The sequence below is a fragment of the Aulonocara stuartgranti genome, assembly GCF_965226115.1.
Source record: "Aulonocara stuartgranti genome assembly, chromosome: 20".
NCBI lineage: Eukaryota > Metazoa > Chordata > Actinopteri > Cichliformes > Cichlidae > Aulonocara > Aulonocara stuartgranti.
The window spans coordinates 30,908,175-30,934,412 of NC_138956.1; the positions used below are offsets into that span (position 1 = coordinate 30,908,175).

A 26,238-nucleotide genomic window follows, 5' to 3' on the forward strand; every position below is an offset into this window, starting at 1 on the left:
GCCTGTGGGGGGACCTTCAGGGAATAAAGCTGTAGGAGAGCAGCAGCTGTGATGGCATTTGCTGGCAGTCTCTGGGTTTCCGTGACCCCATGTTTGCATCAGAGGACTACTTTCTTATCTTTTCTATCACTTTCTTTTCTGGAGCAGTATTATTATTGTTCTTGTCTCTGAGGAATACTGACTCTGTAGTGTCTTAGTGGTTGGCGGTGTCCATGACCTAGTTAAGTATGGAGTGAGAACAGGAAGCAGAAGAGGAATAAAAAGCTAATGGGAGCTTGATTTGGTTTTGTTTGTTTTGTTTTGCTGGGACTCTTTCTGGCCACATCCCTGCTGGGGGTTTTTTCTTAATGAGTTTAGGTTTTTACCCTTGTTTTCCACATTGACTGGCACTCTCTCAAGCTTTCACCCTTTTCTTTCTTTTTTCTTTTGTAAGTACGTTTAAGACAGACAAATTAACTCTAGTCGACAGGCCCCACTGTTAGTGAGACCCCCTTTCCCCAGTGTAATTAGGATGACCAATTAGCACAGATGTTAAGAGTGTCATTAATTGTATACCAAAATAGAAATTGCAATTACGAACACCTTCATTAATCTGTTTATTAATTTCCTCTTGGTGATCCCTCCACTGTAGAATTGTTTCTAAGTAGCTGCTTTTTTTCTCCGTTTTGGTTATTCTTAGTGATTTTTCACTTACTTACCAGTATTTTACATGTCTTGTTGGCTATACCGAAGTAGAAATGCACAGGATAAAGTGGAAAAAGTACACCCACGGCTTTGAAAGGAGACAACACAGTGATTTATTTGCTTCTTGCAACACTTCCATAGCCATCTGACACCCCCTCCTCCCTCTGGCAGGTGTAATGAGAGCGCTGGTCATGGGCAGATGATGGATGTGGAGACGTCGTATTCAGACTTCATCAACTGTGATCGCACAGGCCGCAGGAACGCAGTGCCCGACATCTCAGGAGAGGGGTCAGTAGCGACCAGCACCAGTGAACTTACCAAAGACATGGCAGAGATGGACCTGAAGGCTGCAGGTCAGTAATGCCACATCAGAATGAATGTGTGTTATACAGTGTGAAAGCAAATCAGAGAAAATAAGCATATAGTTTTTCATATTACAAACAAAGAATTTGCTTGGCAAATACTGGCCGACAGTATAAAATCCAAAGACTGTATGTAAAAGATGGACATGACTTTGGGATTGCTCATTTGTTTGTGGAGCCTTAGCCAGTTGTTAACGCTACATAGATATCAGTTGTTTAGCAAGATTAATCTATTTATTTATTTGTTTTACAACATTAAATGTAGGTTTCTTAATTTGGAACATAATGACAAAAAACCCCCCCAAATAATAATATTTAAAAAAACAACAATAGGTCCTTAGAAGGTATTAAATCATTATAATACAACTTCATATGAACGGTAACATATGACACATTGCACCATGTCATTTTTTTTTTTAACAAAAACTGAGCCGAAATGCAGAATTGTGCATGAAGAACTACCGTAAGTGTCCCTCATGATTCGATAGCCTGTAGAACCACTTTCAGAAGCAAGTGCAGGCATGCATGATCAAGTTTCAACTTGATTGCCAACGATGGCTGAACCTTTCTTCTTTTGTCTCGTCTGTCCAAACCAGAAGTCTTGCGGTTTGTTCAGAAGCAATCTTGCAAACCTAAGATGCCATGTTCTTTTTATAGACAAGAGACTTTCTCCTGGCAACCCTTCCAAACAAACCGTACTTGTTCAGTCTATTTCTAATTGTACTGTCATGAACTTTAAGGCTCGTTGAGACCTGTCTGAAATGACTGAAATGGAATTCTTGGGGTTTATTGTAATTTTTCCGAGCATTGCACAATCTGACCTTGGGGTTATTTCACTGGGACATTCACTCCTGGGCAACATATTGGATTTTTTTCTGCTGAATAATCTTTGTAGAATGATAGACTTATTCAAAGTGTTTGGATATGGCCTTACTGATGCACAGAAATAACTGCTTCTTTAAGATCATCATGTTGGCTTCTGTATTTTCATTTTTGTTATCTAATATTAATAAATCACAGCATGCTGTTTTTTTTATGTTGCTCATCTGAGGTTGTATTTTAATTATTAACTAATTTTAAAGGAATTTTTAAAATGATGTTCAGAGGTGTAAAACGAGTACGCATGAGGCACAAGGTTAGAGTCTGTGGTTAGACCAGTTTGGGTATTTGGTTGACTGTAAGAAAGATTAATTGATGCTGATGAGACGCCACTTAAATCATTTAAATGAATTAAAGTCTAAAAGTAAAGAAAAGTCACATTTTCTCCATCCCTCTGTGATTACAGTCAGGCAAATAAAATAAAGACATGGCTTTAAATCTGAGAAGGAAAACTATTTTTGAGTCTGTTGGAGAACAGCAGTGAGAATGTTATAGAGGCCTGAGCTACATGAAGATTTCATACTACTAGAAGTCCTTTGTTTTGTTGTTGTTTCTCACAGATATCTGTAAAATTCTTCCAGAATCGCACCATTAATCTGCCAAATCTTCTTTCTGCCAGACCGGAGCTGAAAGAACTGTTGTGATTTCTACTCTGAAAAAAAAAAACAGTTTAACCACAATTCATCATCCTGAAGCTAGTTGAGAAGAATTCCTGCTTATCTGTGCAAGGCTATTACTTTGATCTAAGCCACATTAAAGTCTTATCTCTTTGACAAAACACCGCCTGTACTAGATGCACCAAAATATACCACAGAAACACAATTTCACTCAGTTTGTGGTCTCGGTGAGATTTGATTGTTGTCTCAGTGTTAAATTAATTGTAACTGCAGCACAGTGACACATCGTTGTGGCATCCTTCGGTCTTAGTCAAAGGTCTACTTTTTAAGAGGAAGGTGTCTTAATGTCAGTTGTACCAGACTGCATTGTTGTGTGTTACACGGTTGTTCTTGCTGGTTTTGTTTTCAGTCAAAGACAATTTTCCCATAAGTTGACAATTAAATGACCGAGATAAATCAAACCACAGGATGCTGATATTGTGAGAAGAGTCAAAGCATACTAACACTGGGCTGCTGAAGGAAGTTGTATTTCCTTCCTCAGGATTCTCTTACTACTTGGATTGCCGTATCTCTTTTAGAGTGAAATTAAAAGTATCTTTCTTTTTTTTTTTCTCCCTGACCTGGCAGGAGGAGACCCAGGGTCCTCCCCAGCCCCAGAGGCGGAGGGCTCCAATAGCCAAGCTGCCCAGGGAAGCGGAGGCCCATCCTAAGCTCAGCCAGAGACCGAAGGGAGGCAGAGAAATGTAGAGAGGAAGCAGGTGAAAGTAGAGAGACATGGAGTAAGGAAATGGAGAGTGTTGGTATTGGTTCTCTTGACTGGACATGAGGACACTTTCGCTCACTGCCGGCCTCTTTGGAGCTTCGGGGGCTCCAAATGTTCGCCTTTTTATTGAATCCGATTGTACCACGGGGAACAGAACAGAGTAGAACTGACAGCTGAGATGCTGCGCTTTTGCTTTATACTCTGTTAGTTATTTATATTCCTGACGAGAGAAGAAAGCACAGAAACTTTGGATTAAGGTCTGCGGAGATGGACTGAGCTAAACAGAATTCGTTCATAACAACACTCGAAATGTTGCTCCAGCCTAATGTGGGACTGTCATGGAGGGGTATTCATTATCATCTGTTTGTCATTTTCTTTCTATGTATGTGTGTGTGTTTGTGATCCTGGTGTTCAGTTTCACCGTCGAGTCTTTTCTTTATATATTTACCAACATAGTCCCCATTTTACTGTCGTGTATGGAAATTCATATTTATTGCTAAATGTTCAGTGATAACTTTGTGATAGCAATTTTCTTTGTGTAATAAAATACTTATGAATTACTGCAACGTTTGTATTTTATGTTTTTGTTGATAATTAACTATATTTTGCAGGTTGCCGTACTTAAAATCTGAACCAGAGCAGGCATAGAAGTTGTGAAGGTGGTGACTCTCAGCCAAACCGGGATTAATGATTTCGGGGTTAAGCTGCACCAGAACCATAAATAAAACTGAATGCTGCTTTTGTGTGTTTTAGTGGCCACAGGAAGCTAATGTTTACATTTCCACATAGCTTGGCCCCTTACTCCCATTTATCTCTTCATACAATAAAGAAATCTTTAGTTACAATATTTGGGGGTTACGAGGCTTTTGATAAATGATTAGATCACAGAGTTTACTTCATATTAATGATCGGGCTTCCTTTGAAAGATATTTAAAGTTACTGTTGATTTAAACTGTCACAGAAAATAAATGATGGCAAGCAGGAACATTTTATAGTAGCTTTTATTTTGTTTTCTTATAAATTCCATAAATGTGGTTATAAATGGATGTGCTTTTTTAAAAATTTTTAATAAATACATACATCAAACAAGAGTAAAGAGAGTAGTTATCAAATGCAAAACCATAGTCAGATGTTGTCTATCTAGGTAACAGTAGTGTGCCACCTAGTGTACACATGTAAGGCTAAACTTTTGGTATTGAGCTGTGTTCGCCTGACACGCCCTGAAGTTTTGCACATACAAGGGAAAAAGCACATGTCTCTAACACTGGATTACGATACTTCACCTGCAACTGAACAGTGGATATTGAAAGTGAACTATATTTTGCAGTTCTTAGCCTCCACTGCTTTCAGTTATCCTTCATGTCATTGTTTTCTTCAAACATGAACATTTAAGGTGTGAACTACAAATAACCTCCCCTATTTTTCCTTTTCCAGTCTGGTTATGTGTTAAACCTGTTACTTAGAAGTGTAATTGTGCATTCAATGCTTCCCTGATTCTCCTTACAACAAAAGGATGTAAACACAAGATGATAAATACAGGATGTATTAAAAAAATCATCCGATTTCAAAAGGCTATTTTCGTTTAAACAATGGACATAGACGCTTGCAGTAAAGTTTAAAATATATGGCTGAATATAAAATTTTACATACAAAACGTTCACAAGTGATCAATGTGTCGTACTCGGGCCACGCGGCGTATGTCCGTACGAGAGTCAAACTCCTCCCACACTTTTGCGAACGTGTCTGGAGTAAACGGCTGCAGAATTAAAGCACATTGAAATCGGATGATTCTTTTTGATTCACCCTGTATATCCAAAGTTCTGATATAACACAATATGTTTCATTCTATATTTTTGGACACAGCAGGGGACCCTGACTATGTCCAAAACAAGCACCCATAACTAACACATTAAAGCTATGCAAATACTAAGTATGATTAAAAAGAAATCTGGGATCCGGCCCATAAAAATCCAAAAAACCCAAGTGTACATTTGGGTATTCTTCCTTTCAAGGTTATCTTCTTCTGCATCTCTTTACCACTTCCAGCACAGCTGCTGTTTTTAGATTCCTTCATAGACATCTTATTCTGTCCCCTTGTCTTCCTACCACTGCAGTATATGCTCCTCCTACAGCTTCCAGTGTTTTCCTAAGCCAACTGAGAGACAATCTGGTGTTTCCTGAATCTGCCTGAACCACCTCAGTGAGATCTGTTCAATGCAAAAGAGTAGCTCCACCATGAATGAGCTCCTCTCCCTGTCATTTTAGAGTTAGCCCAGACACCTTCAATTAGATTTTCATTTTACGAGGCAGATGAAGCCACAGGGAGCCAATTCTGGTAACCAGGGCTGGTTTTGAGTGAAGATTTTGTGTTTTTTGTGTTAAAAAAAAAAAAAAAACTTCTGTGCCTTTAATGCCACGTGTGCCATCACAGCTGATGTTTTCTCTCTGTTGGAGGTCTGTGGTGAAAGTCACAAGCGTACACAATGGGCCTTCTATGGAACAATATAAAAATAGCAGTGGTGCTGGAAGCGATCTAGAGATGTGCAAGAAGGAAAAAAAAAAAAAAAAAAGCACAGCCAAATTTAAATTATGTATAGTTTCTGATTTTTGTGGTTTTTGTGCTTGCACCTTGTAATCAGATGCAATGTTGCTAAATACACAAACAGATGATATACAGGTATGTAAGATGAAGGATGCTTCCCATTGGTAAACAGCATATCTGATGTAATATTCTGTGTATGTTGTTTGTTGGGTTACAAATGACTAAAAACATGTTCCACTGCATCACATGGAAGATTAAGGTCTCAGAGTGATTTGTCCCTGCTTTAGGTTTCTCCTCAGAATTACTGGTCAGGGTTAAAAGGCAGTGCTCTGGATCATCTCATAGGCCTCATTGAGTGTTTTAAGCAGCTCTTCCTTTTCCTTGGCAGGTAGAAAGCTTGACTGTGCAGAGCAAATGTTCTGTAAGACACAAGACAGATTTCACATTGAGCTGGGGAATTAACTTTTAGGGAATGGTTCAGGAATCTGGGAACTTAGTCACACTCTCATCAACAGTAAGCAGTCAGCTAGAAGTTTCATACTCATGTATGTGCAGTGAATATAGAGGTACAGGAGAAAAACAGTGTCTTGTGCATCTTCAAATTCATATACAGATGTTATATGATAAATGCACAGAGAAATATATGGAGCTACTGAAGCATTAATCTTTAAAACACAATTTGCATTTGCTAGTTTTGCAATAAATGTCCTGAATCAGCAAAGATTGATGAGATGAGATTGATGAAGGCAGAAACGATGCAGAATGCTGCAGCTTACTGCTTAATGACACTGTTGTGCTTTTGAATACTTATGCTTGCTTATCATATATAAAATAAAAAACTAAAATGTAACTCCACAATTGGTGACTTTGGACCAGAGTTTCTGTGAATCCTGGTGCAATATGGCATGAAAAGACACCTGTCATACTCCCAGTGATGACAGGCATTCTCTTCTGTCACTGTTCCCGGTCAGGAAATAGTCTGGCAATTAATCCTCCAGTAAAATCAAAATGTGCCCTTTTTACATTATGTTAGTCTTTATTTAACCACAATGTTGCAATTACTGAGCTTTATAGCTCATATTCGTTACCTCTATAGAGCTATGCTAGCTGTTTCCTGGATGTAGCTTCACAATCTGCTATAAAGATTAAATGAGCATTGATCTAAGTTCGCTCTTGGAAAAAAGCCAATTAAAATGTCAGTGTCACCATCCTTTTAATAAGCTCTTTGAAAATTATTCCAAACCTGGTGGAACTTGGATGTGAAGCTCAATTGGTGCGTCTGAGGCTCTTCGGTGAACAGTGGATTATTTCTCCATGGAAGGTTTGGTCCCTGCTTCAATTAACGATGCAATATACCTTGCAATTACACCCCCTGCCTTCTTTTCAAACCATATTCAAATGAATTCTTCCTGTGAACTACTGCTATGATTATTCATGCATTTGATCTCACCAGTCGTTTGAATTCCTCCTCGGTGAATCCCATGTGTTGGTGTGCTGTCTGGTAGTCGTGATGCAGGTTGGAGTTAAAGATCAGAGGGTCATCTGTGTTCAGAGAGTAGTTAGCTTTGTCTTTCATGAACCTGCACGAAAGAAATAGTACGAAAATGAATAGATGCCCAAAGTTAGTTAATATTTAAATAAAATAATTGAAATTTTTTTATAAAAAAAAAAAAAAAAACAGAAACTGACGTGATGACAGGGTGTGTGGTGAAGTCTGCGTTGCAGGCACCTGTTAGCTTACTCGAAATAGGACACGTCTGCAATCAGAACAGCAAAGGCAAAACTGAGAGGCCAAAATATTCCGGTCTTTTTTTTTCTAATTCAATTCAATTTTATTTATATAGCGCCAAATCACGACAAAGGTCGCCTCAATGCTTCCCTGATTCTCCTTACAACAAAAGGATGTAAACACAAGATGAGGTGTTTCTAAAACACCTTTTTCACAGTAGACATTTTGACTTGTGGCAGGAAAAGCACACTTGGAATTAATGATGCCATAGATCCCTTAAGTGCCGCACTAAGGCATCAGAGACTACTCCAAGGTCTTTTCTTTTTATTCTGTACCTCCTTAACTCCTCAAAACTTCCTACTTGTGAAATCAATCTGAGTGTCCCATCTCAAAGGATGTCTTCATTCCTAAACTACATCTGAAGGACGGAGGAGAGAGGAACTTCTTGCAAGAGCTAAAATTGAGGATCCGCAGCTATATACTTTGCAGAAATCTTCTTACCCATGACGTATAAAAGAGCCATGACATAGAGCTGGTATATATGTAGCTGAAGCACTCTAAAGATAAGGTTTCTTTGTGTTCATATGTTGTTTCATTTATTTAAGATGATCAACTGCATGAAAAGGACACAAATATTGTGTCCTTGTCACATTCTGCCATGTTGTGAATTTATCTAAAGGCAGTATGCCTAAATATATAAACCATCATCAACAGCTGACATCTGAGACCAGAAAATACAGCTGGAGGCTACAGCAAAACAATAAACAGAGCTCTATGAGAATGTCTGATTTTATAAAGTGTCTCTTCCACTTGCAGGAAAGGATGCAAGGAATTGACAAAGAAGCAAACATCAAATTCTCCACTAGGGGTCAGTGTATCACTGTCGCTAAGTAGATACTTAGTAGCCCTCCAGTCCACTTATCAATGTAATTATCTAGTAGAACAATCTCATTTCCTGTCTGTAATGAGCAATATGATCAAAGAGCAAAGTACATTTAATAGATTAGATAACTTTGCGTATGATTCATATTTATAATGAAAATGCTGAGAATTTCACACAGTTCTTTACCTCAAAGTGCATGTTTTGAGCCAGCAGTTTTTTGTACAGGTCGTCGTCCTCCAGAGTGCGGTAACCGTGTCCAACACGTTCAGCTTTCAGCACTTCCACAGCCTAAATTTGAAACAGAAATTCATAACATAGAGGTGAAAGGTTATAAAGTGTAGAAAATTGCACATGTCAGCAGTGCCTTCAAGCTATTTCTGGAGGCACATTCAGATGTTATGCCATAGCTGAACTGTCAGTTTAAAGGATGGGTTCTTTAGAGAGCAGCCGTTTTATTTTAGTCAGACATAAAGTGGTTATGCACTACAGAAGTTTGGATGGACATTAAAAAATAAGCACAGTATGTAGACCTATATTGGGTTCTTAAGTATACCCTTGTAGGCCCCACAGGAGTTTGAATGAACCATGCCGCTGCCAGTCAGCAACAGCTGCGAAGGATGCAGTCCGTGTTACCAGGTAGATGTTTAGACAACATCAAACGAAACTGAGAACACTTCTGTAGCTTCAGTGTAGGGTGAGCGGCAGATGTGTGACCCAAAGTGAGCATTTGAGGAAAGTTTGCTCTATTTAAATATCTTGTCTACGCAGTAAGAATGTGCACAGATCTAAATAGAGGGGCAGGGTTTTGTACAATAACTTATAACGAGTAATAACGAGTTACTGCGTGATTAGTGACAGCAGCTGTGACACTTTATTTCGACTGGTACTTCTACTCATTTTGAGCACTTTCTGCTACATCTCTCATTCGCACAAATTCATGCAGTGCTTTTATCTATACCTCTATGCTTTTATCTATCATTCACACACACTCACACGATGGATGTGTCAGGGACAACATAAGGCTCAGTATCACAGTGATCCAAGAAAACTGATCCCCTGACTTTCTGATTGACAGACAACCTATTCTACCACATGAGCCGCAGTCGCCCAACAGTCTACAGTTAGTGTTGCATAATTTATTTCAGTTATACTCCAATGATAATGAACCAGCTATCGAAGAAGTTGTGCTAAAATTTGTCTGCTCTCTGCTGGAGGAAAGGGGCCCTCTCAGGGTTGGCCGTGGGTGTGCCTCACATGTTTGTTATGTTGTTGGACCTTCACATGTCCGTTGTTGTGTCGTCCTTTACCCATATATAGTATTTACTCAGTGTTAAATGTATTCTTTTACCAGGCTTCAAATGGGCAACACTAAATATAAAACACTTATTTTATTGACATGCCCGCCCTTTTTGTTGTCACTGTGTGGCTTGATCGTTTAGTTTACAGGTATTTTAGGATATATAAGCACTAACATGACTCCACCACCTCACTCAGAAATGTCTCATAGTTGAGCTGCTTACTTCCTTAAAATGCACACAGTACGTATGGAGCAATTTAAAGGCACTCCCAATTTGTTTTCACACTAACCTTCAGCTGGGCTACAGCGGACATAGAGCTATGCTCTTCTTGTTTTCTTTGGACCTCTGCCCTTAATTCTGTTGTTAACATGTGGCTTGACTGTTTTGTTTAAACGTGCTTTTACGGACGGTTAAACAATCAGTAGGCTGCACCAGCCTGTTCACAAATGTCTCAAGTTACTGTTGAACAGCTCACCTCCTTCACCACAGAGGCCGGCCCCACCTCGCCAGCATGAACTGTCCTGTGGATCCCACAGCGTACTGCTTCCTGGGAACAAAATCAATCATGAAACGCAGCAGCAATCAAAGAGCTCAGCCAAACATTTGGTTTCCACATCTGTAATGTGTACCACTGACTTGAGTGCCGTTTATAATGTAGACAGGTTCTTGTACACACTTATTCTGGCAGAAGTGAAAACTTTAATAAACGTTCCCCCAGTGGGTACACATTGAAATAAAAATGAATGTTTAATTTGTCATCGAAGTAAACTAAATATAGAGATGGCATTACTCTGGTTTGAACATCTGGTTTCATTTTAGCATCTACAACCTCTGGCACACCGAGTGTGTCCTGCTTAATCAGCTCATACTGCATGCATCTAATGATCACATATGAAGATAACCTTCAATATTAGGGAGGACTTTGTTCTGTCAGCTCTGGTACTCGTTAATAATTAACATACAGTGTGGGGGCTTGTATATACATTTCACAGCAGATAGTGATAAATACTGCTCGTCATAAAGAGATGTTAGAAAAACAATGTCTCTCTAAAGGAAAAACAAAGAATGACAAAAATGTAACAAATAAAATGTATGCAATGAATACAATGTAAACTGTAGATTTACTTAATGCACATACAGTTGCACTGAAAGGTTTTCTGTGAATTATTCTAGTGCTTAACGATTGTACACCACGTATCTTCACTCAGAGTTTGAGACACAAAGTTTTAGTTATTTGGGGTTGTCTGAAATAAAAATTCTGTATACAGGGTTGGAAAATACAAACAAAACCCCTTAGATTATTATGCCAGAAGTTTGTTGGAAGCGTTTGGTCAACATGAGCATTCTTAGGTACTTTTAACAAAATTTGGGTATTATTAGTTGTACTAGATGCATTTGTATGTGTTTGTCAGTCCAATGAGTGTGGTAAAACAAGCCCAGCTGTATTTGATCACGAGCATTAACAGAAATTTGAGAGGCCTTGGCCTCAAGAAGTTAGTCAGGTTTTTTTTTTCTGGATGTTGTGCAATGACTCCAAAGAAAAAGAACAGCTCACAGAAATCACTGCAAGCCCAAACATTCATATCCAAGACGAGTGCATGCAACTTTCAGCTGCAACTGTGTTATTTACCTATCTATACGCACATATACGCATGCAGGCTGTTTACCTTACACTGAATAACATTACAGAAATGCTTCAGTCATTCAGATGGTATTGTACTTTCTGTTGATGCTTAATGCATAATGAGCCAGCCAACAAAATCCATGCAACATCTGCAGATGCTGCACTGGAATTGCACAACATGGTTTACAACTAGCTTATGAATTACTTTCATTGACGCACAAGCCGAGGCAGTGACTGAAGTGCAGTGACTTTTTTTCATGCTCACAGATGAAAGTTCATGTAGTGTTTTCTTATACTATTACTACATCAACACGTTGTGTTTGGGGGGGTATTAATATTAAAACAGCAGCTTAGTAAATGATTCAAGTATCCAGTGAGGACAAGTTTTAGGCTAAACTCATTATTTACTGTAATGTTTAACTGCACATGACTCAAAAAGACTTCAAGGGTTTGAAATTGTGATTCTTTTTGAGGTACCCATTAGTTATTAATAATTTCTAGTGTTATTTCCCCCCAGACTTTTGTGTTTTCATGCCTTAGTCTTTGCTAGTTATTTGTGTTTTTAGATTCTTACTTTGAAGTTTTTATGATTTTCTTCTTTTTTTCTGCCTCTGCAATCGAATGCCCTCATTTGTTTCACGTGTGTTTAATTGTTCCTACCTACTTCTCATTTAAAGGTTGTTTAAAGGTTGCTGCTGTGAAGTTCCCACTCTCTGGAGGAACTTCTCAGAAAAGCTCAAAATATTTGACGTAACTCATCATAATGTGTTTGAACTGCTGTCATCAGATGACACAGGATATGAAGGCACTGCTGTGCACATTTTCTGAATGTCTGTCTTTTTGTTTAGCCTTCCCTATTTATATTTTGTTTTATTTATTTTGTATATAACGTTTATACCTTAAAGGGTACTGCACTTCATTTCTTAGTGTGCAATGCCAATAAAGAGATTCTGATTCTGATTTCTAATCACCACCAAGTTTGTTTTTCCTGCCTTTCCAATTTTTGTATTCTATTTGCCAGATTTTTGCTACAGTTTCTCTCCTGTGCATCACTGACAGTAACAACAGAATACCAAAACAAACGACCACAGTCAGATCTCTTTAGGAGTATTTAGCTCTATTATTATTGCTACTCTTTTGTTTTCATACTAAAAAAGTATGAAATACAAATTATGATATGATACCTACCCATGCTGGTAATCATAACCCCTCCTGTCTTTCAGAATGTAATTAATGTAAAATTGATGTAATTAACTGATGTAAAATATCCAGCACTTCAGTGCATTAAGTGATTAATCTACTTCCTTCATTAAGGTCTGACAGGGAAAACTGATTACTTACTGTGGTGTTCCCAGAATTAATCAATACTGGCTGGCAGAAAAAGAAATTGGATTTTTCTGACAAGCTTCACTGCATAAGAGGAAATTGGTTTGGGGAAATTAGATTTTTCTCCCATATTTGCTGGATAGAGATATGCATCAGTACATAAATTCTCTATATAGTGGTCTATGCCAGTAAATAAATACAACTTTCTCACTGAGAACATTTACTCTGCGGCTGTACTTAGCTGCAGCGTCAAAAGAAAACTAGGATTATGATAAAATACACAATCTAAATTACATTTTACTGTGTGCTCCTCTAAATATGCAACTAAAATTGGTGATAGTTAAAAGGGCAGAGAAAATCATAGTGATCAATTCTAAGGAGAGCGTCTTTATCATATATTGCAACCAGGGCCAATAGTTTGAGACATTTTACCTATAACCAGAAGAAGAAGGCAAACTCAGGGCATTACCAAAGAAAAACAGATTATATGTCAATCTGTCCTACAGCTGTCAGGATATTTCAGCAGACCAGCAAATAGACTAACGATGTCATAAAGCCCCCATTCCATAGAAGTTATACACCAATTAAATCCACAATGATTACACGCCCACAGTGATATTGCTAAAACATTAATGCAAAGTGTAAACATAACCACGATCACCCGCTTAGTTAAGTGTCTGTGCATGCTCGAGCTTGCTAACTAGGAACTACGATCAAGGCTGTCAGCCATCTTATTAGGCAAATTGTTGTAAAACAAAAATATTGTACCAGCTGAAGTTTTTACCATATATATTTCTGTGAGATGATAAAGTCTTTATTCCAGTCTGACTTAGAAATACATTTGCACCAAACCAATTTCTTAAAAAGTACTAAAAACATTTAAAATGTGCAAAAATGTTTACATCCGGTGGTGCTAAAGGAAAAGTCGGGGCATGACCAAAATAGCATCTGAGAAGCATTTTCTCCTAAATCTGTATGTAAGACATCTTACCATGTAAGGAATGAACATCATTCACTGACAGTGTTGCATTAAAATGCAGGTCAATAGAATTTATCCTTTAGGGACCATTTATTTTAAGGTTCCCAAAGGATTTCATGGTAATGCATCCAACGGTTATGAATTTTGACTGTGGAAAATTACGATCCCACAAACGTCTCTCTCCATGCAGCTGTAAAATAAAGCTTCCAATACTCTAAGGATGCCTGAAAGTTAATGATGCAAAAAAAAGCAGCTATATTTATCTGGCCGTAGCCACTCGGAGTATGACAGACTCTACGACTGTAAAGGTGTTTTTTTTAAAGGTATTGTAGTTAGGCATTTCTTTTTAGATTTTACAACTGTAAAGGTATTTTTATGACCTCAAAAATGACATAATACTTTATTGTTACAGCTGAAGGGGGTGAGGCTGGATTATATGGCATTGTTGTGAAACAAAGACAATTTAAAGTTCCTTCTGATGGATGATGTTCATCATACTGGTGTTTCAACAAGCTCACCTCATAGGCCTCCATGTGTTCAGGATTGGCTTCACAGTTGAGAGACTCATCACCTGCCAAATCAATGGCAACCACTCCCTCATCCTTATATTTCTTACACAGCTCCACAACATCCTTTGACCAGCCTGGAGAATTTAAAACATACATGTGTTACCAAACAGCTTGGTCCTGCTAACTGATAGCACACATGCTAAATGATACATAAATGTGACGACATGATTAATCTTCTTTTATGACAAGTTCAAGACAACTTTAATGAACATTCATAACTGTATTCACCTGGCTGATAATAACAGAGGTTTTGTTCTTAATGAAACAGTCTGTAAAGTCAATGTGAAACCAGTGCCAGCAACATGTGACCTTTGTAACCTTTGAACATACAAACGTGGTTGCTCCATGCTGATCTCCTGGTTTTATTATTATTGCAAAAACACTGTTTCTTATCTAATGTTCAGCACGAAAGCAATAAAGTGTTTCCTCAACTTGGTGCGTCACATCCTGTCTGTTATTACTTCACTCATATCTATTCTACTTTTACATAAATCCAAAGTTACGTAAGTACGCACTGTAACGTGTTTAAGCATAAACTACTCTACCTGCATGCAACAGCTGGTAATGCATCTATATTTGCTGTCTAAACCATAACAAATTCAGATGTCCCGTTCACAAAGTCACAAATGAAAATAAAATGTAAACAGCTTCAGCCTGTTTTTGTGAGAGTTGTACTAGAAAATGCACGATGGCAGATATGAGTTTCACTTGGCGGTTATACCGGAAACAGCTGCAGGAACGGAGTAGAGCAAAGGACACATCTCTACGATCAGTGCTGCTGCTGCTAACGGTAACTGCTCATGTTACCTCAGTTAGAATTACTGATACAGCAGTTTGAAGTGTGTACTTGTGCAGATACTAGCAGCACTCGTTAGCCCTCTCCTGTGAAAGCTGTGGATCTCTAATGCTTTTTTTTTTTTTTTTTTAATAGAATCCTTGATGTTTTCTTGCCTCTAAATACAAGTAATATTGTTATTTTCTTTGATGGCCAAAAACCTCAACAAATGTTCAGTGATCAAATCCTTCTGAGGATTAATCCTAATTACTTTGGAGCTATTTAATCAATAACCACTGAGAGAAAATACCAAAACCTGAGGCTTTCTCATTACCCTCAGATATCCTTTTAAGTGCTAATTAGGGAACGTTTATCTATGATCATCAGTTCCTCCATTTTCTTAACGGTTTATCAAATTCAGTAATAGTAGGTGACTGGAGCCTATCTCAGCTGTCAAGGAGTGACAGAACACCCTGCACATGTTACTGGTTTATCACAGCTTGTGACTGATGTAGAAAAATGAATAGTTTACAAACTGTGGGTCTCCAGTTATACCTAAATACTACACCACAAAAACTGTGATGTTTTGAGTACCCCTGGTCTTTTTCAGACAGTAATTCCCATAACATCACCACACTAAATCACACGCTGTTTGTAACATGATTCTGGGACGTATAAATGGGTCACAGGATAGAGAGTATGTCTGCTGACACTGGGCCAAGGGTGAGGTAGATGATGCTGACACAGAGGGATGGACTACCATCTACACATACAGCTAATTTAGAATGACCAAATAACCTGACTGTGGGAAAAGTTAAGCACCTGAATCACCCAGTGAGGCCACTATATCAGCTGATATTAGCTACTTGTTGATGTATTAGTATTACTATTAATGACAGCCAATAAATAAAATAATAAAGCAAAGCAGACATGGGAACCACCCTTAGTTTGTCTGCCAGAAGGGAATTCTGTAGCTTCCTTGTGTGTAGCACATTTATATTGCACATTTAGTACACCACAAACTTATCAGCTAACCAGGCAGAGCCAAGCAGAATAAATAAGTAATCCAGGTCTTTTAAAAATATATTTACACTGCACTGTCATTTTTCTAAGATCTTTGTAAAACCTCGTAAACATCTACACAAATTTTAGGGAAATCTGTCAATATATTGTGTATCTGAGAGGAGAAAATATTGGCTCATATATTCGATTTTTAAATAACCAAATAGTGGCAAATCCACTATCATTCAGGCTCTGAACGATAGTGGATTTGCCACATGCAAACTCCTCACAGAAAGGCTCCATCCACCTAGATGGTTTGTCCTCAGAAACCTCTGGATGTGAGTGCAGTGCTAACCATCAGCTGAACTAACACAGTCACGTTAGCAATTTCATTTCATGAGCTCAAAGTGCTTTTGTCTAAAACAGTCCATCAGACATTCATACAGTGCTCATTGGAGACCAACAATTTGTAGCATATTCATTTGAAAGAAATACGAAAGGTTTGCATATCTATATCTATCTATATCTATATAGTATAAATTAAGTTAGCATGTTGTGTTTTTCTGTGGCGCTTGTGTTCATTTTATTTTTATTTTCTAAAAACAATAACTGAGGCAGTGGCTAAGGCAGAACACAGTACAGCAAGAAACCTTATCTCACAAGGTTGTGTGAGCAGACAGGAGCATGAACAGTTCATTACTTGGCATGTGGCGCATGCAGCATAGAATGGACCTGGCTTTGATTTTGAACTCTCTCTCCCCCTCGCTGAGGCCCTCGTTAACCAGTCTCACCACCTCATCTGGGCTCAGGTCGCCCCTGAGCAAAGACAATAAGAAACGTTCCAGTAAATGAATCAGAAGTTTATTTGATCCTTTATTTGAGCTGTGCAAACCAAATACCTACTCTTCCTGGTTCCATGGAATTGGCTTCACTCCACTGTTAGCTAGAAGATGTGGGCTGTATCTAACTTCAACATAAATCACTCCTTCTTTGGCTTTGTCTTCAACAAACTCACGGGCTATCCTTTTAATGGCCTCTCGGTCTCCACTGAGAATTGAAACAGAAAAACACAGAATAAATTAAAATGCCCATTAGCTCTGATAAGCTTATCTCAATGATAAAAAAAAAAAAGCAAAAGCACTGGCCACTCCTAACCAGCTATCTATACATTACTGTCTTTCACAATGCGCAGTATAAGCATTTCTAGGAGTTAGCTCAAGTGTTATTGATATGATCTATGATACGGGACGTATTTTTTTTGCTGATTGACTTATAATCTGTATTAGATTAAATTCGCTGACACTGACAACTATTCCATGTTGTGCATAATGATCCTCTCGGCTTTCTTCTACAATTTAAAACCAGGTGAAATAAGCAAAACGTTTTTATCATTTACACTGACATGTTAAATTATGTACAAATTCTTCCAAGTGATCTCACCTTATTGAAATTATGTTTAATACTTGGTGTTGACACACTGTAGGAGATCCAGTGCACATTGGAGAAGCATAAGTACAAGGATTTTAAGGACCCCAAAATGTTGAATGCCCTTTCTGACACAATGTCAAAGGAATTTGTTTCTCCTCCTGGGATCAATCCAGGGAGTCTCGTTTGTTAGGGGAATTTGTAAAACACTTTCTTTTCAGATGAAATAGTTTCATAATTTTCTGCATGACAATACAATACTTTCATTCTGGGCGAATACTGAGAGAATTAGAGCTTTCCCTCTTTTCCAGCAGCACGTTTTCACTTGCACATCATGTGACTGCAAACAACGCTGCTTCCAGCATTTACAATGAAAGCGAAAGCTCATTGACCAGCCTTGAATGCATGTTCTGCAGTGTCCTCACAGTAACCCCCTCAGAACACACACACAGCCTCATCACTGCCAAGCTCATACAACAATTCGGCCTAAGCTCAACTCAGCCTAGCAGGTTCCCTGTGTTGTTGAAGCTGTCCTGGCTTTAAGCGCCTTGATTCAGAAGAGTCCATTCAGCACAACTGCATGAAGCATTCCAGACATTATACAGACCGTCATTGTTGAATTCTTTTATGGCCATTGAACATTTGAAGGCCTGTACTCGGTCTTTTTAAATGTTTGAGGCCAGTTACTGCGGGAACTAAATATAAGACAGAGTGACACTGGAAAGGAACCGAGAACAACTTCACTCTAGTTTTAATTTGGCTGCTGAAGTGGAACTTGAGCTCTGTAATAATGTGTTCCTCTTCTGTATGTCTGACATTTAAAATCAACCCCCTGTCATGGTGCACAATTATATTGCATAATCCTGCCAGGTCAGTATCATCAGTCACAGCTATACCACACATCCTGATTTCAAAGACTTTGGATGCACTATGACTGTAGTAGCTACATAATAGGGAAATCTGTCATGTCAGTGTGATAACAAACTGCTTAACTAGGCTATTAGTAACTCGTTCTTTGCACCCAGGGTCAGCTGATCAAGAGGGAAACACCTTAGCTAAGTATGCAACTGAAATGTGGCACTTACGCAATTACGTGCATATACTCGTTGAACTTTTCCAAGAAACTAGTGAGGGTGCCAGGCTTTTCCACAATGATCCTCTTCTTCATCTCCTCCACAGTATTCACAGGCAGAGTTTTACCACGCATCCTAACATAGGGCAAAAAAAGGAAATAGAAAAATGTAAAAACTGCATTGAAATGTAAGCATTTAATTTTACCCTTTATAAATGTTTTTTAACTGAGTTGTGTACTTTGTTTAAAAGACATTTGGAACAGCAGTAATTTGTGTGACATAAACCACTAAAAATCTGAATAAAAACATTTGACTGTTTTGGTGACTGATATTCATCACCCAAGCCTTCTGAGATGGAGTATATTGCTATTTTGCCAAATCAAATGAGATGAGAACTACCTGACTAGGAACAAATGGTAGACAAATGTCATAAAAAATATAGCTTGTACATAAAGGAAGCTTGTAGCCTCCTGAAATAAAATGTAAAGCCACTGCATAAGTGACTTAAACCTCCACTCTTTCAAACTGCCAGCAGTTGGCTCTTCTGGTTGGAATTTAAAATTTTCAAAGTAGTTAAGATTCAGGGCACGGCTACCTTGTGTGTTTGATGTCAGTGAGTATGGGCCTCTAACAATAAAGCTAAGAAATTACCAATTTTGCTCTGCACTTATTCTCTTGGAAAATAACACAACTGCTGCCGTAGCATTTTTTTCATAAATGAATCTACACTAGGCATGTCACCAGAACTAATCTTTTGATATTACAATTTTTAAGGAACAACGCAGACAGTGTCAGCAGCGTATGTACCGAGGCTGACATTGTTCAGAATTGACATGGACAGCATACACCTGCCAATGTTTTTGTAATACCCTTACATGCTGAAGAAGAAAAATGCCCACAAGCCACTGCAAAAACTACACTAGAAAGATGGCGACTAGAGAGCAGCTCTGACAATAACTCCCCCCTGACTCACTGATAAGAAAGGAAGTTACAGACAGGCATATGTTTTCCTCAAATACAAGTTACCTCTTTTTTGAGACAGCAGGCAGTGACATGATGAAATCAACTATGCTCCATGTTTGCAACGGCTAATGCTCACGCTAATATAATGCAATTAACATTATACCAGAGGTGGGCAACTCCAGGCCTCAAGGGCTGGTGTCCTGCAGGTTTTAGATGTGTCTTTGATCCAACACAGCTGATTCAAATGGCTAAATGACCTCCTCAACATGTCTTGAAGTTCTCCAGAGGCTTAGTAATGAACTAATCATGTGATTCAGGTGTGTTGAGCCAGGGTGAGATCTAAAACCTGCAGGACACCGGCCCTTGAGGTCTGGAGTTGCTCACCCCTGCATTACACCGTGCAGTAATGTTAGAAGGCGACTCGACAGCCATCCTAATTTCAGTCTGTGGCCTGTCAACAAAATATAATGTTAAGATTTTTACTCAATGGTCTACCTTGACCATATCAGTGATTTAAAACTACTTTCTAATAAAGGAGTTTATTTTCACCAATAAAAACGATATCAAGAGTCAGTGATTTTGGTACTATGTAAAAAACATTCTGGCATCCTAGTTCACGCTCCATATTACAATTTCCCAGAGCATAATTCCTAATGGGCCAAATGCCTTTTGAAAATAAAGCCGGAGAATTTCTTTTGGCCTGTATCATCCAAAATACCTGCCATGACAGTTAATATCTAAACGTCCATAATAAAAAACGAATACAATTTAAATATATTAACTCACTTGGCAACATCCATAATGGTCTGCACCCTGATGGCTCCATCCAGGTGCACGTGCAGCTCAACCTGTGAATGAGAAAGTTTGTTACCAAATAAACTGATTATCAAAAATACTTCCACGCAGAAACCTGGTGGAGTTTATAGAAGACAAATATGATGTCAGTGGAGCAGCAAGCAAGAGCAGGGGTGTGTTGCAATTCTGTGATTTGGCTGCAGCCCATCGTGAATGCAGTATGCATGACAGAGCAACAAGTGGTGAAAAGGCCAGCAGTGCCAACGAAGGGTCACAATAAGTATTCTGGCTCTCCTTCCATCGCTGTGAGTGCTGATTTTTCCAACCAGATGACAAATGATAAATCTCTGCCCCTCCCTTAACAGCTGAGACCTTGGTTGTCACAGCGAGGTTCAAATGAAAATTTTCCTACCACAGACATTTAATTCTAACCTCTGGTTAGAAGTGATGATGAGCAAAGAACTAGGCAAGGTTATTGAAACTTGTTTCAATAGAAGTTTAATCTTTTTATTGCATTAATCAACTGGTTAATATGCTTTAATCCGCTTCTGATTGAGCAGTGGGAACCGACACAGGACACTGTTTTTGCCAAAGCTTAAAATTAGAGAAACTTGGGACAGTTTAGGACATTATCTGAAGATGAGGTAGGGTGAAGGCAGAACACATGGTAACCACATGCACACTGTGATTATTAGCACTAATCTCACATTGGCTGTATTCTCATGTGCGCCTCTATCAGTGTTTACAAAGGTTTATGCTGCAGTGCACATGTAAAAAAAAAAAAAAGCTCATGTTTTTATTGCTCTGAAGCAAGCAGGGCTCAGTGGGAAAAGCTGATGTACTCACTTTCATGCTCATCAAATTCTGACAGCTGGAATGTTTATTCACCATTTTTTGCTTCTTTAGAAATTGATATTTCACATTAAATAAATATTATAGAGAAAAGTGTCAGGCTCTGAAAAGACTTATTAAACCCTGGACAGCTGAATTTAAGAGCGCCGGGATTTCTGATGTCCTACTGTTTCCCTGGAAAATGCCAGATGTTGTGGGTTTGCATCTTTTACACCTGGAAAAGCTTGGCTTCATCCCATATGGTTGAAACCATGTTTCCAACATAAAAGGGAATTCAAAGGCTTGATGTCACTGGCACCTGTTAAAGGATGGGTTTGGAAATATGGCAAATCTCTGTGCGGTTTTCTAAATAATTTTTCATATCAGAACTTTCAATAATAACAATGAATAGAAATGATTTAATTGGAGCTGTTAAAATACAGATCTGCAATATCCTATCTGTAGCTCTGCGCTTGACAGAAAGAGGCTTTATGCATTATTAAATGAAGTTATGTCGGTTAAGCCACACAACCTTCTTATCATACTTCTGTCTAAGAACAAGCCTAAGCTGTGAGTAATGTTAAAAACAACATCAGCACAGTATTTCCATTGCATCAAATGTTCTGAATTTGAGTGTGCTGCCATGCTGGCCTGTGAAACTTGTGACAGAACCATGAAATCCCAATTTTATGGAAAGATTACAAAGTCTGTCTTTGTCTATTGATCACTTTAGAAAAATGAGTAACACTACTCAGTTTTCAGTAACTCTGGTACTTTGAAGGCTCCAGATTAAAGTTCATAAATTAACTCAGACAGAAAATTAGCAACTATTAATACTTACAAGTTGCTTAAAGTGTTTCACATTATTAGCTTCCAGCTCTACATGTACAGCTTTATGTTTTTTTTCTGTTTTATATTGTCATGCCAAAACATAATAAATAACAATATAACCACCAAATGCCATCATGTATTATATATACATGAACGGGGCAGGGATGGCTCGGTAGGTAGAGTGGTTGCCCCATGATCGGAAGGTCGGGGGTTCGAATCCACTGAATGGCTACTCTGAGGTACCCCTGAGCAAGGTACCGTCCCTACACACTGCTGCCTGAGCACCTGCTTAGTGGCTGCCCACTGAGTGAATGGGTCAAATGCAGAGGAAAAACAAGTAATTTCCCCATGGGGATCAATAAAGTATGCATGATTATTATTAATACATATTTTCCTCTTTTTTGTATAGTACGCATGACTTTGAAAGTTAGCATGAAGCTGAAAGTTTTTACATAAGAGTTTTGTTAGATAGATATGCAGGTATTTCTGCTGCAATCATGGTGTCAGACTCCTCAGAGCAGGTGTGTCACCCATCAAAGAAGAAACTGAAAATTTAAAAAGTTTCAACCACTTAACTGTATAACTGCATAGAAATTCCCAAATATGAGATGAATTAAGTATTTCTCACTATGATCTGTTTCCACCTGCAAAAAATCTTCAATGACACAACCTTGCACTTTTTGAAAAGACTGAAAGGACTTTTTTCAGAGTCCAGTAATATCCTATTGAAACACAACAACTTAGTAGAAAATTGCTAGTTGGAGCAAGATTTGCTTCTATTACATGAACTGTCTACACAGCTCCGTAGCTGCATCCTTTTTGGTGTGACAATGGTAACCAAAGAGCAGATGTTTCTATCCAAATGTTCACCACAGAAATGCGTGTGCATCTTTGAGGTTGTTGATGTCCCTTGCCTACAACACCACACAAAAGCCGAGCGTGTCAGCAATATTGCATCCACATGGCTGATGCAGACAGGAGACAGCTGGGTAATCAAGTTCAAGTTCAGGGATTTCTTTCTTTCAGGAAAATAGCAGTTCCTCTAGCACATTGTGTGCCTTATACAAACCAGTGTCACAAACAAGCTGTTTGTGAAGCTGCTTTTTAAGAAAATGACCACTTATCTACTCTGTAATTATTAGGCAATCCTAAAATAGGAAGTTAAAAAGAGGTTTGGACAGGATTCCAGTTGGGTCTATTTTGAAGCAACATTTGACTTCTGTCATCGCACAAAACTTTATGTTTCTATTTGCCTTAGCACGTTTAATGTGATGCAGCTGTGCAGCATTAAAACATAACAGAAGCTCAATGAGAGCACAGTATTCAGTCTTACTGAAACGCTTTCACAGATTTCTGCTATTTTATAGATGAAGCAAATATTGTGTGATCAACAAAAATAATCAATCAGTGGTGATCATTTGCTACTTTGCATTACAGGATTGTACATTGAATATGTTTGGTTTAGAACAGGTGGTCTGATAAAATAAGACATGCAAAGATGCAAAATGTTTAGTGTCATGATGTATGTGTTATGAGCCATTTCTTTAAGAAATGAATTATTACATTAGCAGACACCAGACCTAAGACAGCAAAGAAACCCGCTGAAACTAGTCTGACCAAACTTCCTGAAATTTTAAGCACCAGTCTGCAGAAAAAGTAATGTGAAAATTTGTCATAACAGTACTGTTCAACACTCATAGCTTATTCTTTGTTGACATTGGCTGTATTTCAGCTTTATGTGATTGGAGTTAATTATTGGAAATACATATGTCAGGTTGCCAAATATGACACTATGCATAGATTAAATTCTTGGACCCAGGAACATGAAGACAACATTTCTCCCATTTATTTTTTTCACTCACATTTAGATGTGATGTGCAACTACTGAAACTTTAATCCAGATCCAGAACTTCCAGGTTGGGCCAAACATCGAATTAAACTCTTTTTGAGTAATCCAACTAAGCAACAAAACAAGTCATGTAGCCTCATAGGTGGAGTTAATTCGCGTAACATAACCATAGTTTAGCAAACACAACCCAATGATCACATACCGCACTAATCCTGATCTACAGCACTGTGATGCATTCAGCATATACAGTAAAACCTGTTTGGTGAACCGGTGACAGTTGTTGCTGCACACAATGAGCTCTTCAACTGCATATTAGTGTGTAATGAGATTATCTCTTCCAGCAGCCACCGCACCCTGAGGTTAGGTTATCTCCATTTACAAATTTTTCACAAGCCAACATCACGTGACCTCAACACTACATGGCAACAGAACCCACATCTTTTTCTCTGCTTCTAAGAAGGTAACAGGTTTCAGGCTCCAAAGGGCACCAATATACACTTCTTGCCTGTGTGCCTGATTTGCATGTCAAACTGTCTGACTAATAAACGTTTATTTGACTGTTAAACTTTGTTATGGTCATCGGTTGTCAGTATCATCCCTTTAAAAGTATTATTGATAAGCTATATCAGGAAAATAATGTAAAAGTTGTGTTTCGTTTGTTTATTATTCAGCGAGGATAGAATCCGGCGCATTAAGCCTTTTATGCCACGAGCGGACATTAATTCATAAATTTTTAACTGCCACGATCAAGTTTTGAGACCTTCCCCAATTTCTTTGCTTTGCGGCAAAAAAAGCATTGAAATGAAAGGTGCTGCACACGGCTCCTTTCATTCATACAACAGGTTTTGTCCGTTTAAAGGAGGGTAGCCAAATTTCAAACTCCAAGCAAGAAAAATAAAGTTTTTCCGTGTTTGAGTGCGGGTACTACGACAGCAGGAAGGAAGTTGGGTTTTTTTTTTTAAAAGTTAAACTTTATTTTATGTTTAATTTTTAAACCTTTCTTTTGAGTCATTTTTTGTCGAGGGGGTTCTCACAATAGGGTTCCCAAACAGTGTCAAAGCAGGCGTACCGGGCGTAAAACCATGGAAAATTGAAAAAGAAACCGCTTGAATTATTAAAGCTCACACTACAGTGAGCCGGCTGAGCTGTGAACGTACCTTCGGCTTGCTGAATACTACTTGTTCAGATGAGCGATCGGCCATCGTAGAGAAAGCGTTGTGGCTGAGCCTGCTGGTGTACAGAGAGCTGACGAGTGGAGAACCGAAGCTTATCGCCGCTCGCCTTGCTATTATATGCATGACTCAGGGACACGCCTTCTTTCCCCTCCCAAATGCAAAAAGCAGCGCCAAGAGGCTGTTTTTTGCTGGACTACAAAGTGAGAAGTGATGGTGTGCAGATCAGCAACAGGCTGTGCGCTTTAGTGTGCATTAAACATGCGTAGCCTTAACAACAGCGAGCAGAAGGATTAATGGCTCTGTTGTCTGTGGCAGCAGCTTTGCACCCATGTGATGGGAGCTTTGTAGCCATCTAATTGGCCTAATAATATGAAACCAGCGATTTCGTTTGCATTTATTCAAATCTCTGATCACCGACCCCAGAAAAGAACAATAATCACAAACAAAAATATTAATTTTGTTGCAATAAACTTCACTTTGGAGCTTTTAAAAGAATCCGTTTACCTCAAAGACCATTGGCCTACTTCAAATGCTTCAAATAGCTGGCCGTGGAAAGTGCACAACCTCCTAATCCCAACAACAGGTTAGACTCTTTTTCTGTCAGCATTAAAAGTGTTGAACTCAGACCTGAATTAAGGGCTGAAACCGGTGTAGTTTATCTTTAGGTTTTAGTTGGGAAACAATAATAATGGCACCATATGGCAGTGGGAAGCATTATTTTTGTATTTTCAGATTTCATATCACAGAGATAAAATGGTTAGACTTTTAACCAGCTGGTCCCAGTTTCTCATACCACTTACAAAAAATGTAAAAAGCACATTCGCAGCTTTGGTTTCCATCATCTGCAGCTATAAAGACATCATGTTTCTCTTGAAATGTTTATCACTAATCTGCATCTCTGAGGCTGCTGTTATCGCATTTAAAAACAACTTCACATAGATGCAGAATTACTGCAATGTCATTTCTGTCTGCAGAAAGCAGGCAACTGGTTAACCAATCTATAAGTTATGCAATGCAGTGACACAAAGAAGCTGTTTGAATAACTGTTTAACACATAACTGTAACTGATGCACTATTAAATAAAGTTAAATAAAATTTGAATAAAAGGTATGTGAATAAAAACCTCTGGATCAGATCACAGTTCTAGTCCATTTTGATCAACATTTGACTGCATGGAAGCCCCCGGGTCAGTAACACTGCAGCATCAAGCCTCTCTTTAATCTGTTGTTGGATGTTACACACAACATTACAACTGCTTGATGCC

General features: G+C 38.5%; 2 protein-coding genes across 4 annotated transcripts in view; one reads left to right on the forward strand and one right to left on the reverse strand.

The window, feature by feature from the left end:
* Window positions 1-5,772, forward strand: part of pkig (protein kinase (cAMP-dependent, catalytic) inhibitor gamma) — a 27,990-nt gene extending 22,218 nt beyond the window's left edge. For both annotated transcript variants that reach the window (XM_082519422.1, XM_082519423.1), the window contains exons 2-3: window positions 856-1,037; window positions 3,170-5,772. In XM_082519422.1, coding sequence (XP_082375548.1) covers window positions 884-1,037; window positions 3,170-3,252 — 237 coding nt within the window. In that variant the 5' untranslated portion in view covers window positions 856-883 and the 3' untranslated portion in view covers window positions 3,253-5,772. The remainder of the gene's footprint in view (window positions 1-855; window positions 1,038-3,169) is intronic.
* ada (adenosine deaminase) lies at window positions 4,289-25,112 on the reverse strand. 2 transcript variants are annotated; one of them, XM_082519420.1, is made up of 11 exons: window positions 24,957-25,112; window positions 20,280-20,341; window positions 18,543-18,665; window positions 16,936-17,079; window positions 16,733-16,848; window positions 14,205-14,329; window positions 10,233-10,304; window positions 8,646-8,747; window positions 7,537-7,604; window positions 7,298-7,427; window positions 4,289-6,266 (listed from the first exon to the last, which is right to left on the reverse strand). In XM_082519420.1, the coding sequence occupies exons 1-11, from the start codon at window positions 25,095-25,097 to the stop codon at window positions 6,162-6,164; spliced, it is 1,188 nt and encodes a 395-aa protein (XP_082375546.1). In that variant the 5' UTR covers window positions 25,098-25,112; the 3' UTR covers window positions 4,289-6,161. The 2 variants fall into 2 exon arrangements, with proteins under 2 accessions (XP_082375546.1, XP_082375547.1); XM_082519421.1 differs by lacking the exons at window positions 20,280-20,341; window positions 24,957-25,112 and adding an exon at window positions 19,557-19,671.
* Between the last annotated feature and the right edge of the window lie 1,126 nt (window positions 25,113-26,238).

Coding starts and splice junctions, on each gene's coding strand:
- ada (XM_082519420.1), bottom strand. CDS start 25,097: ATGCATATAATAGCAAGGCGAGCGGCGATAAGCTTCGGTTCTCCACTC. Junction 14,330..16,732: donor CTGCATGCGCCACATGCCAA/GTAATGAACTGT, acceptor TAAATTCTCCAG/GCTGGTCAAAGGATGTTGTG. Junction 7,605..8,645: donor CTCAAAACATGCACTTTGAG/GTAAAGAACTGT, acceptor TTCTGATTGCAG/ACGTGTCCTATTTCGAGTAA.